At 43.3% G+C, this 12,791-nt stretch overlaps 1 protein-coding gene across 1 annotated transcript in view; it reads right to left on the bottom strand.

Annotated features, from left to right (window-relative positions):
- The window catches only part of LHCGR (luteinizing hormone/choriogonadotropin receptor), a 92,500-nt gene that overhangs the window by 15,571 nt on the left and 64,138 nt on the right, over positions 1 to 12,791 (bottom strand). Inside the window, exons 7-8 of the mRNA XM_007953995.1 lie at positions 11,016 to 11,084; positions 704 to 778 (exon numbers count right to left, since the gene is read on the bottom strand). Coding sequence (XP_007952186.1) covers positions 704 to 778; positions 11,016 to 11,084 — 144 coding nt within the window. The remainder of the gene's footprint in view (positions 1 to 703; positions 779 to 11,015; positions 11,085 to 12,791) is intronic.

Raw genomic sequence — 12,791 nt, 5'->3', positions numbered from 1 at the left:
CAATCACTGTATGTTGAATGAATGAGCCAGAGTATGGAATAATGGACAAAGCCTTCCGCAGAGGGGCTGATATGTCATCCATGTTACAGTTGAGTGTCTGGGCCCAGCTGTATTCCTCCCTAAAGCCTCACAGCAGCTGCAGTTGGTTTCTGTATAATGTAGGCTTCCTGAGTCTTCATCAGAAGGCTAGGATTTCAGTTTCCTGTTCCTCCTAATTTTCCCATGTGTCCTTACACTAACTCCTTATTAACTGAAGGAACCTTTTAACTCCCTGTTAACTGAAGGAGTTAGAAAGTAGAGTCCTGGGTTGACAGTAGTAGGAGGTAGCAAGTGGTCAGTCATGAGTTGGTTCTGGTAGGAGCTGTAATATCAGGAATAACTGGGTCACTTCATGTTCTTCTTTTGCTCAAAGCCTTAAAGCCTTCCCATTTCATTCAGAGAAAAGACAAAGTCCTTAGAATGGCTGCCCACATGACCTGGTTCTGGCTCTCAGAGAGCCCTGTCCAGCCAAATGCCAGGGGCCAGTCAGCTTGCCGGCCACTGGTTCACACTAGTGGTGTCAGGTGGGCTGTACCTTCCTCACATGATCTTCTCAGATTCAGAGGCTGATGTCACACACAGGCTGGAAATGATGTGACTGGGCACCCCAAGCGGGCCTCTTGGGCACAGAGGGTGGGTGAGGAGGCAGCACCACTGTACTCACAAGATGTTGGGCCCTGTGGCCCCTCGGAAGGCTCCATTGTGCATCTTCTCCAGATTTACGTTTTCTTTTAGCTCCCTGTGAGGAAGGACAGTTTCCTTAGTGGAGTTTGTACTTCTAATAGTATAAAACAATCATAGTTCTGTATGCACACACTTGGGCCAACTTTCATGGTGTGTAGGGCTCAAAGGGAAAGAGGGGGAACTATATGTAGGCCAAGTGTAACTGTAGAAGTTAAAGTTGTATGTCAACTTGGCCAGGCCTGGTTGAGTGGCTGGGCAGCTGGTGGTAGTTATTCCCCATGATGAGATTGACAATCAACTCCATGGTGGGATCTACCATAAGCAGCTGAGTAGCTACTTTATAGATGCGGTCTGGTTCCTGTATATAAGCAGCAGCTTTGGGAATGGTCTCTAGCTTATGGCACACTTGAAACCTGCATGTAGCTGAGTCGTTGTTCAGCAGCCCTCTATGCTCTGCTGATCATGGGATTTCACCTTGACTTAATGGCCTGCCATGTTGTTTGTTAACATTGGGACTGTGCCTTTTTAGTTGTCAACCTTGGGCTTGTCAGCCTCAGCAACCAGCAGCTGTCTGAGTGGAGATATGCCTCTAGGTCCAGTGGGCCGGGAGCAGGAGGCAGAGCTGAAGCCCAAGGTTGAGGGGCTTTCACTTAGCCCTTAGAGCCTGGCACTTTGAACTCAGACTTAAAGGCTCCAAACTGTAAGAGAATAAACTCCTGTTAAAGCCATCCCACTTGTGTCAGAATGGCACTAGGTAACCATAACAGTAGCAAAGAAATGCTATTCCTTGGCTGAACTGTGAAATCACTAGTATGTTTGGGCATCACCTTTTCTCTGCAATTTTCCCCTTTACTCAATGGAACCCCTGTTTCTACAGCTTGAAGGATTCATGCCTTCTACTCCTGGATCAAGTAAGGTTTTACTATGAATTGAAGTCCCTGTGTTCCCTCCCACAAAGGAAACTCTCATTTAAATTCACAGTCTCAATGAAGAATAAAAGCTTGATTTCTGCTCAGAACCCCTGCCCTACCCAGCAGCCCACCAGTGGCAGTCCTGTTTGCCCTGTCAAAGCTGGAGCTGCCTCTGAGGATGATCCAGTGAGGAAAGGGGTCAGTAATGGTTATAGGGTTATCTTTGCCATTGACTTCATTTTCCTTTCTACCTCTGTATCACCTTTGCTTTTCTCTCTCCTTCCCTAAGAGCTGTGTCTCCTTCAGGAAGCCCCAGCAAAGCCAGGCCTTGAGGTTATCTTGCCTCACCCCAGGGTCACTGAGCTGTCCCACCCAAGGGGGTATTATTGACATGGTGTACTGTGTGAATAATGCTCCATGAAGTTGGGTAGTGCTGGCCTGGACCATTGTAGCTGGCAGCCCTACTTTGCTCCATAGCTGTTTTCTTGGGCTCCTTAAAATGGACAGGCTGGTTTCAGGGGTCCCTACCTTAGTTAGGTCATATACAAAAGGCCTCTCTCTCCCTGCAAAATTTTACTGTCTCCCACCAGAAGGCTAACTGGCCTGAGGCTTCCTGAAATAGTGTCTCGTGTGTGTGCATGCGCATGTGTGCACACGCACACTTCACCATCTTCCTTGGTTCAGGCTCACTTAAATCAGTGGTCCTCAACTTTGGCTGCACATTGGAACAACCTGAGGAGTTTATGAAAGAACACATGAATCTGGATTTAATGGGTCTCCAGATGTTTCTAATGGACAGCCAGGACTGAGATCCATATGCCTGTACAAAAGGCCACATTCCAAACCCAGAAAAATTGTTATAAGCCATAAATTGAGATCATGTATGTGTAGGGTGTGCTGGAAATTTGGATTTTGGAATCAGATCTAGATTTTTTGGCCAGCAAATCTATGTGTCATGCCACTGATCAGATGTGAGGTGTGCATCTGAGGGTAGAATTAGGCCACATATGGTCAGGCACCAACAGCAAGGGGAAGTCAAGCAGATGGGGCAGAAATTGAGAAGCCAGACAGCTGGGTAAGAATGAATGCTGCTCAGATTAGCCAAAGTTGAAGGGTGAAAGGCTTCTTGCTCTGTATTGGTGGCTCTTGGCCATTCTGACCTTGTATGATTACGACTCAGAGCTTTTTTTTTTTTTTTTAATAGTAATATGCTGAAGTTAGTAAATACTTAAAAAGAAAAAAATAGGGTCTACTCAAAGTTATACCTTTCACAATGTTACTCACATTCTTCTGCTTTTAAATATATTCTCTCAGCATGCAAGAAAGGGGAGGAATTACATACAGCCTGAGTAGAAAATTGCCCCATATACTAGATGGCCCACAGGTCCATGCTGTGTCTATCATCATCACCAGGTGTGTGAGCTGTGGACACTGAGGGAGAAGTCAAAAGCAGCTAATGTAGTAACTACTTTAGGATTTCTCTTCCCTTTACCCCAAAACAGGTCAGCCTGGTCCTGCTAAGCAGCCTGCTGGGAGAGAGAGAGCTCTCAGTGGCCCTGAACGACCCCCGATACTGGTAACTCCAAGCCCAGGCCCTATTCTGTGTTGGTGAGAGAGCTAGGAGAGGAGTCCTTGGGTTCAAGGCCTGCCAGCCTTTCTTTGAACACTTTCTTCCTATAAGAGAAGTGTAGTGACCTCAAAGAGCATTCTGGAAAACCCTGGACAGTGAGCACAGTGTCAGTCCAGTGTTGACGTAATGATTTCAAGAATGGGAACGTGATTCTTCTGCGTCACTGTTACATGGAAAAACAAACCAACAAACCAAGAGCCACCCCTCACCCCCTGCAAGATGCCTAGGTAAATTACCTGTGCTCCTCTCATTGCTTTACATCTTCTTCATCATCTATCTGCTTGTCTCCAAATTACACCTGCCATCTAAAAACTGCTGACGCCCCTGCATCTCACTCCCTGGGTGGCTGTTTTCCACGTTTCAACTAAACATTTTCCTTGGAAACCCTCAGTCCTTTCATCAGAACACACCTGTCAGTCTCATCACCCCATCCCCTAGGTACATTTCCATTTTCAAAGAGATGAGGTTGTCAGAGTCAATTGCTGTTTAAAATCTAAATCAAGAGACATTTTCCTCTGGAAACCTCCCTGGCTTTTCTTCCTGTTTTGGTTTGTTTTAATTATGTTCAGTTATGGTCATAAATCATTGAAACCAGGCTTGATGAGAATGTAATCCTTGTGACAGGCCAAATTAATTGTTGAAATTGCATGATGGAGCATTTTGCATGTTTTATTAAAACTTGAGTCTTTCTGTATACTGATGACTATGCATGATGTAACTTGGTGAAAAAAGTAAAATCCATCTATCACATATTCCTGGTGAACTCTCCCAAGTGAGGTGGCCCTCCTGGTGTGAGAAGCACAGGTAGGATGACCTTCTGAGGCACAGTGGGAAAAAACCCTAACTCAACCCACAGCTTTCCTAAGTGTGATGCTCTGGGAATGGTGACTCCCTGACCCCTGGAGGTATCTGAGGGCAACTAGAAGCCCTCTCTTTCTTGTCCTGCCTTAGTAAGTAGGGTCTTTGAGAACTTTGCAGGACTTCCATGTCATTATTCTGCATAGGTGTATATTTGGGGAAGGTATCCAAGACTGTGCTGGATGTATATTTAAATTTTTACTTGCTAGTTTTGAACACTACTTCCCCCTCTCTGCACTTAGAACAGAAGTCAAACCCCATACTGTTGTTGCTGTTAGGTGCCATTGAGTCATCTCTGTTTCATAGTGACCCTATGCACAGCATAACAAAACACTGCCTGATCCTGTGCCAGCCTCACGATCCTTGCTATACCTGAGCCCATCATTGCAGCCACTGTGACAGTCCATCTCCTTGTGGGCCTTCCCCTTCTTCGTTGACACTCCATTTTACTGAGCATGATATCCTTCTCCAGGGAATGGTTCCTCCTGACAACATGACCAAAGTAGGCCAGACAAAGTCTGGCCATTCTCGCTTCCAAGGAACACTCCGGCTGCACATTTTCCAGGACAGATCTGTTAGTCCATTTTGCAGTCTATGGTACTTTCAGCATTCTTCACCAACACCACAACTCAAAAGCATCAACTTTTCTTCGGTCTTCCTTATTCATCATCAAGCTCTCACATCCCTAAGAGGTAATTGAAAATACCATGGCTTGGGTTAGGCACACCTTAGGCTTCAAGGAGACATCTTTGCTCTTCAGCACTTGAAAGAGGTCCATTGCAGTTGATTTGCCCAATGCAATATGACTTCTGATGTCTTGCCTGCTGCTTCCATTGGTGTTGATTGTAGAATCAAGTAATATGAAGTCCTTGACAACTTCAAACTTTAACCATCGTGAAGCTATTTATTGGACCAGCTGTGAGATTTTTGTTTTCTTCATATTGAGGTGTAATCCATACTGCAGCCTGTAGTCTTTAATCTTCATCAGCAAGTGCTTCAAGTCATTCTCACTTTCAGCAAGCAAAGTTGTGTCATTTGCGTATCTCAGATTGTTAATGAATTTTACTCCAATCCTGATGCCACGTTCTTCTTCATATAGTCTGGCTTCTTGGATTATTTACTCAGCATACAGATTGAGTAAGTATGGTGAAAGGATACAACCCTGACACACTCCCTTCCTGATTTTAAACCATGCAGTATCCCCTAGTTCTGTTTGAATGTCAGCCTCCTGGTCTATGTACAGGTTCTGCATGTGTACAATCAAGTGTTCTGGAATTCCCATTCTTCTCAATGTTATCCATAATTTGTTGTGATCCACACAATTGAATGCTTTTGTATAGTCAATAAAACACAAGTAATTATCTTTCTGGTATTCTTTGCTTTGAGCCAAACTCCATCTGACATCAGCAATGATATCCCTTGTTCTACATCCTCTTCTGAATCCAGCTTGCATTTCTGGAAGTTTTCTGTCAATATACTACTGCAACCATTTTTTATTTATCTTCCGACTTGATGGCACATAACAACAACAACAACAACAAGATTTTACTTGCATGTGATACTAATGATATTGTTCGATAATTTCCACATTCTGTGGGATCACCTTTCTTTGGTATGGGTAAACATATGGATCTCTTCCAGTCAGTTAGCCAGGAAGCTGTCTTCCACATCTCTCGGCATAACTGAGTGAGTGCCTCTAGTGTGGCATTCAAACCCCATACTATGGCTTCCTAAAAGGAGCCCTGGTGGCGTGTGGTTAAGTGCTTGTTTGTTAACCAAAATGTGAACAGTTTGAACACGTGAGCTGCTCGATGGGAGAAAGATATGGCAGTCTGCTTCCATAAAGATTATAGCCTTGGAAACCCTCTGGGGCAGTTCTACTCTGTCCTGTAGGGTTGCTATGAGTCAGAACTGACTAGACAGCAAAGAGTTTGTTTTCTTTTTACAGATACCATGGTCCCTAAGTCCTATGTAAAACCTACTGCTTACATCTCTAGCTTTATCTTACACCATCTTCCCCTGGCTGGCAACCCTCCAACCATACTTACACCTCCTCTCAAACTCTGTATGGAGCATATTAACTGTTTTCCCACCTCAGGACTTTTGTACATGTCATTCTCTCATTCTATAATGCACTTTCCACTACTCTTGCAACAGTGGGCTACTTGCCCACCTAGAGGATCAATCTCAATATCATACCTTCAGTGAAGCTATCCCTGAGTGACTTATGTAAAGTAGGTCGCCCCTGCTCTTTCTCAAGGAGCTCTGATAGGATAGTGCCTAAGGCATTAGATGCTAACCAGAAGGCTGGCAGTTCAAACCCACCAGCCAGCCACTCTTCGGAAGGATGGTTGGGCAATCTACTTCTGTAGTGATACTGCCTTGGAAACCCAAGGAGGGGTCTCTGTGAGTAGGATTCAACTCAATGGCACATAACAACAACAACAACTCTCTCCCAGGAAAGGGCTATTTCCTTCACAGTGCATATCACTACTTGCAAACACTTTATTTACCTATCTAGTTGCTTTTTTATCCTTTTTGCCTGCTAGAAAGGAAGCTTCATGAAGGCAGGGCCTGTGTTCACTCTACAAATGCAGACCTAGTGCTTACCATATTGGTGGCACTTCATAAATATTTGTTGAATGAATGAATGAAATCAGTGTATATTCTTGGTTCCCTCTTTCCACAACATTGTTATACAAGGGGAAACAGAATTTTGATTAATCGGACTTTTTGCATCCACACCCATTTTGCATCTGCAGCAGCTGAGATGCTGCTGACCATGGACTTCTCCCTGAAGCCCTTTTTCCTTGACTTTCAAGAGATGCATTCTGTGGGCTTTCCTCCCAACTCTGTTTGCTTTTGCGGTGGCTTGTCTGATGTGGTTTTTCCTCAATTTTATATTCCATTTCCTGTTTTCCACCTCATGCACAAAGGACTTCAGCCACCCCTCTATTCAAATAATCCCGAAGTCTGTGTCCCTAGCCCTGGCCTGCCCTTGAGCTCTAGGCCCACATGACTGGTCGCTGGTTGCACCTCCCACCTAACATACCACTGACACCTCAAATGACATTCTACAAAGGCATTTCAACTTGAGTGGCCTAGAGGGTCACTTCTCCTAAACTCTTCACTTTATAGATGAGGAAATGGAGGGCTACAAAGGTGATGGACCTCCTGAATCCTGTGCATTGCTGTCTCCATTACTCTCTCCCAAATATGACTGGTTGTCTCGTGATTCCTATAAACAACACTACTTTCCCCACTGTAAATATCAGCAGTATATACTTAAATCCCCTTTCTCACTTATCTCCATCTAAGTATTTGCTTTGTTCTATCAAATCTATGTCCATTCACCATATTTTCCAACTTTTTCCCATCCATATTAGTCTATTGTCAGTTCTATGTCCATTCTCTGTAGTTTTCAACTTTGTCCTTTTTTTCCACCCCAGTGGAGCCAACCTTCACTCTAGTCCTGTGGCTCCTTGCTGCCCACCTAGAAGCCTGCAAGATAGCCCAGTGTGTCTCTAGCCTCTGGTCTTGCTCCCTTCCAGCCCTCTGTCCTCACTGCTAACAGATTAACCTTTAAGTATCACTTTAAGGAGCCCTGGTGGTGCACTGGCTAAGCTCTTGGCTGTTAAATGACAAATTTGAATCCCCCGTGACTCTGTGGGAGAAAGATGAGTCAGTCTTCTTCCGTAAAGATCTATGGGGGCATTCTACTTTGTCCTTTTGGGTCACTATGTGTCAAATTTGACTCTATGGTGATAGGTTTGAAGCATCACTGTGATATTCCCTACCCCAAAACTTTCAATGATTTCTCATTTTCTGCAAAGAAAAGTCTAAGAAGTCTTTGGCATCTAAAGCCCTTCCTACTTTGTCCCTAACTCACATCTTTCTAAAAGATACTATTGCTGTTCCTTGAACACATCCCATTCCCCCTGTTCTGGGTCATTCTTGTTACCTTCTGCCCAGAATGAGGTTTCCTGCTAGCTCTGGTAGCATAGTACCTAAATCACTTGACTGCTAACCAGAAGGCTGGCATTTCAAACCCACTAGCCACTCCTTGGAAGGAGGATGGGGCAATCTACTTCCGTATAGTGATACTGCCTCGGAAACCCAAGGAGGGGTCACTATGAGTCGGGTTCGACTCAACGGCACATAACAACAACAACAACATGCTCAGCTCAAAGTCTACCTCTTTGATGCGGTTGTGCCTAACTTCCCTTGCCTCATGGCAGGTGAGATATCCAGCCTCCTATTTTAGTTACTATTAAGTGTGAGGCTTATATGCCATTTAGCAATGCTTCTTTCTAGACTGTAAGCTCTTGCAGAGCAAGCCCAGGGCTTATCTATCTTCATTTCCCCTCAAAATACAGCACATTCCTTTAAGCACAACTGATGTTTGGTCAACACTTACTGAGTGAATAAGGAATGAGGCAACTGAGAATACACTCTAGGAAAGGATATCAAGACTTCTGATTGTACTTTGGCAGAAACAGATTCAACTAGCCAGAATAAACTCTTCATTAAATTCAGGTCAACAAACTGTAAAAAGTGTTACCCATACAAAAGTGAGGAAAGATTCACACCATGATAGGAAGAACAACTTTTTAAAGCTACCATTTTTGAGCACTTGTTATGTACTAGACTCTGTGCTAAGCACATAAATGTATAATCTTATTTAATTACTCATCCACTCATTAAATAAGTGAACACCTACTGTTTGCTAGGCACTACGTTAAATATACCAAAACAAAACAAACTCACTGCCATTGAGTCAATTCTGACTCACAGCAACCGCCACTAGGTTTCCAAGGTTGCAAGTTTTTCTGGAAGCAGACTGCCCTATCTTTCTTCCTTGGAGTGGCTGGTGGGTTCAAATCACCAACCTTTTGGTTAGCATATGCAGGATATAAAGTAGATCTGTTCATGTTGGTGAAAGTATCCTCAAAGCAAGACTATTATTATTATTACTGCTCTATTTCATAAGTGAGGACACCTGAGAGAGATTAAGCAATTTGCTGAAGGTCACACAGCTGATTGTGGTAGTTAAGGTATATGTGAACTGGTTGAGTGGCTGGGCAGCTGAATGTAGTATTCCTCATGATGAGACTGGTAATCAACTCCATGGTGGAATCTACTGTGAGCAGTTGAGTAACTGCCTTAGGGATGTGGTCTGCTTCCAGTATGTGAGAAGCTTTGAGAAGGGTCTTGAGCTTCTTTGCACATTTTGGATCCTGCATTTGGCTGAGCCATCAATGAGTGGCCTGTCATGTTGTCTGCCAATCTTGGGACTATTTCTGGACTGGAATTAGTGGCCAGCTGTGTTGCTTGATAATCTTGGGGCTGTGACATTTTACTTGTCTACCTTGGGTTTGTCAGCCTCAGCAGCCAAATAGCTGCTTGAGTTAAGCCTCCAGCTTTAGTGGGCTGCGAGCAAGAGGCAGAGCTGAAGCCCAAGGTCAAGGGGCCTTCACTCAGACTTCTATCCTCCTAAACTGTAAGAGAATAAATGCCTATTTGTTAAAATCATCCACTATTGGTATCTTCTGTTAGAGCATCACTAGATAACCAAAACACTGATCAACAGTGGGATTGGATTTTGAATCCAAGTCAGTGACTCTAAAGCCTAGTCTCTTAGCCAACAAGTTACATAGTCTCGTATCAATAGAGTAAGGTCGTTGGTTAATGTCTATAGTTACAATAAATAATTTGTATATTGTATAGAATTGGTGTTACATGGTTTCAGACAGGCAGCATCAGCATTCCCTGGGAGCTTGTTAGAAATGCAAATTCTCAGGCCCTACCCTAGACCTACAGAATTAAATACCAGGAATCTTTGCTTAAACACTCTCCAGGTAATTCTCCCTCCCTCCCCCCCCCCATAGTTCTTAGGAGATTGGTGCAGTGACTGTAGCATTTGACGACTAACCAGAAGTTTGGTGGTTCAAACCCACCAGCCACTCTGTGGAAGGAAGACTGGGTAATCCACTTCCGTAAAGATTTACCACCTTGGAAACCCAATGGGGGTCGCTATGAGTCAGAATTGAATCGATGGCAGTGGGTTTGGTTTTTTTTTTTTTGTTGTTGTTGATTTTTTAGATAATTCTTATGTGCATTTAAGAAGCACTGGTATAGACCAAGGTTTAGATGACTTATTATAAAAGTTTCCCTCCCCTTAATTTAGGTTTTAATTAAACTTTCCATATGTGCTCTCAGTTGTTATTACATATAACTGTAGAGTGATCATGACCTCACCCTGGACCTATGAAGGTTCAGCCAGTCCCAGCCCTGTCAAGCGTTGTGAATGTGTCACTATTTCAGAACAGGAACCATAGAAGGAAACAGAGGTTGAGAACAACAAAAGAAACAGTAGGGACACCCCTTCCCTCCCAGAGTTAAAGGCTGCTTTAACTCCCACCCCCGTGGAAAATGAACTTGAGGCTCCCTCCACCTCCCACAATAGGGAGATGGGACTCTGAGGAGAATTGTTATGGCTGATTAGGCTGGTAAACAGTGTTACCCAATTTCTCTACTGTTGGGTTAGGGAGAAGAATGAGTTTTCTGAAAGCATGCTGCCTCTAACACACCATCAACCTAAGTGAGGGGGTTAAAGAAGGAGGCTGTGTAATGGAGGAGGCATAAAGTAGAGTGTTGAATATTTCAGCAAACTGTCAGCTTCAATATATTGAGGCTGCATCTATCTTTGAAATCAGGGTGCTCTGGGGTTTCCAGCCAGTCAGTTGCCTAGTAACATGCATGAGGCACCAGGGACTAGCCACTTGAAAAGTTTATTTTTGCCCTGAGTTAGTTGCTGAAGATTGAATGTGATCTGGTAGCCAGAGTAATGTTTCATTTTTATTCATGGGCTGAGGAAATAAGCACATACTTACAGTGAAATCAGCGTTGTTCCGTTGAACGCATGACTTTGTATTTCTTCAAATCCGTTTCCATATAGTTTACTGAAGGAAGGAGAAAGGGGGTTTAGGAACTGGAAGGAAATGAAAGTAGCACAGTTTGGAAGCTCACATTCCTCCTCCTGTGACATTTATTACTAAGATAATTACTGGAATTCACAATATCTAGCTCTGTTTGACTAATATTTCAGATTCTAATGGCCTGGTGGGAAGAAGTTGTACTTCTGGTCTAGTTTATCTCCATCTCCACCTCCACCATCACCACCACCGATCCATTAAGTGTGAAGTAAGGCCTAGTACTTGACCAGCCATTCCCTGTACATGTAATGATTCAACCCCCATCACCATGTCACTGATAAGAAACCGCAGTCTCGGTGTGCTTATGTAGTTTGCTTTAGTCGAATCAGGAGAGCGTCACACATTTCCCAATAGGGAGACATTTTCCAAGATACCTGACCAGTAATCCTCAAAACTGTTAAGATCATCAAAAACAAGAAAATTCTGAGAAACTGTCACAACACTAAGGAGATAATGAATACTAAATAGAATGTGGCATTCTGTGTAGGATCCTGGGAGAGAAAAAGGACAAAAGGGAAAAAGTAAAGAAATCTAAATAAAGTATGGCCTTTTGTGAGTAATGGTTAATCAATATTGGTTCATTAATTATGACAAATATACCATATTAATATAAGATGTTAATAGGAGAAACTGAGTGTGGGGTATATGGGAACTCTGACAATCGTTGCGATAATTCTGTAAATCTAAAACTGATCTACAATAAAAATTTTACTTAAAATATTTTAAAAAGTGAATAAAATAAATGCAGTGGCAGAGTTGGGCTTTGAAGACAGAGCTGTCTGCCTGATACCTTAGCCTCATTTCCAGGGCTACAGGCATAGATGGGCACAGGGACCTTCTGGGTTGTTGGAAAGCTGGTGGCAGAGGAAAGCTCCAACTTTTCTCTTACAGATGACTGTGTGGTTTTCCTGATGCTAAATTTGGCTCCAGAACCAAAAAAATCTGTGTCTATGAAAAGTTTCATAAGAGCCATTAGCGGTTAGTGAAACCAATTGAATGGGTACAACCAACATTTTAAAAAATGAAATGGAATGGAATAGAACATGGAAAATATTAGAGTGTTTATTATGTAGTTAGGGTAGTGTTTTATGAAATTTTGTTCTACAATTTTTATATATTATGCACATATACATATGCACATATGTATATGCTTCTGTTCTGAATAGGATATGAGAGATTGATCCTTACAACACAGACACTCAGAAATGTTAGAGCTAGAAGGACCTTGGAGAAGATCAAGCAGTTCCCCCTCCCCCTCTCCCCCCTTCATTTTAAACAGGTTAAGGCAGAAATGTGACCAGAACACACTTTGTGTAGGGCTATTTCCAACATAGGAGCTCTGGTAGCATAGTGGCTAAGACACTTGCCTGCTAACCAGACAGCTGGTGGTTCAAACCCACCAGCCACTCTTCGGAAGGAAGGTTGGGCAATCCTACTTCCGTAGTGATACTGCCTCAGAAACCCAAGGAGGGGTCACTATGAGTCGGGGCTGTCTCGACGGCACATAACAACAACAATTAAAAAATGGCATCCAGGAATTGAAGCAGAACATGTTTAAGAGCTAGTGTCAGAAGAATTCAGAAGAAAGAGAGTGATAGCAGGTAAATCAGGGAAATGAATCCCCTACAACAGTGCCTAGCACCTGGTAGGATTATAATAAGCATGTTGTTGTTG

Source organism: Orycteropus afer, unplaced genomic scaffold (assembly GCF_000298275.1).
Source record: "Orycteropus afer afer isolate SDZICR_OR568_19922 unplaced genomic scaffold, OryAfe1.0 scaffold00423, whole genome shotgun sequence".
Taxonomy (NCBI): domain Eukaryota; kingdom Metazoa; phylum Chordata; class Mammalia; order Tubulidentata; family Orycteropodidae; genus Orycteropus; species Orycteropus afer.
This window is presented reverse-complemented; position numbering and strand designations above follow the sequence as displayed.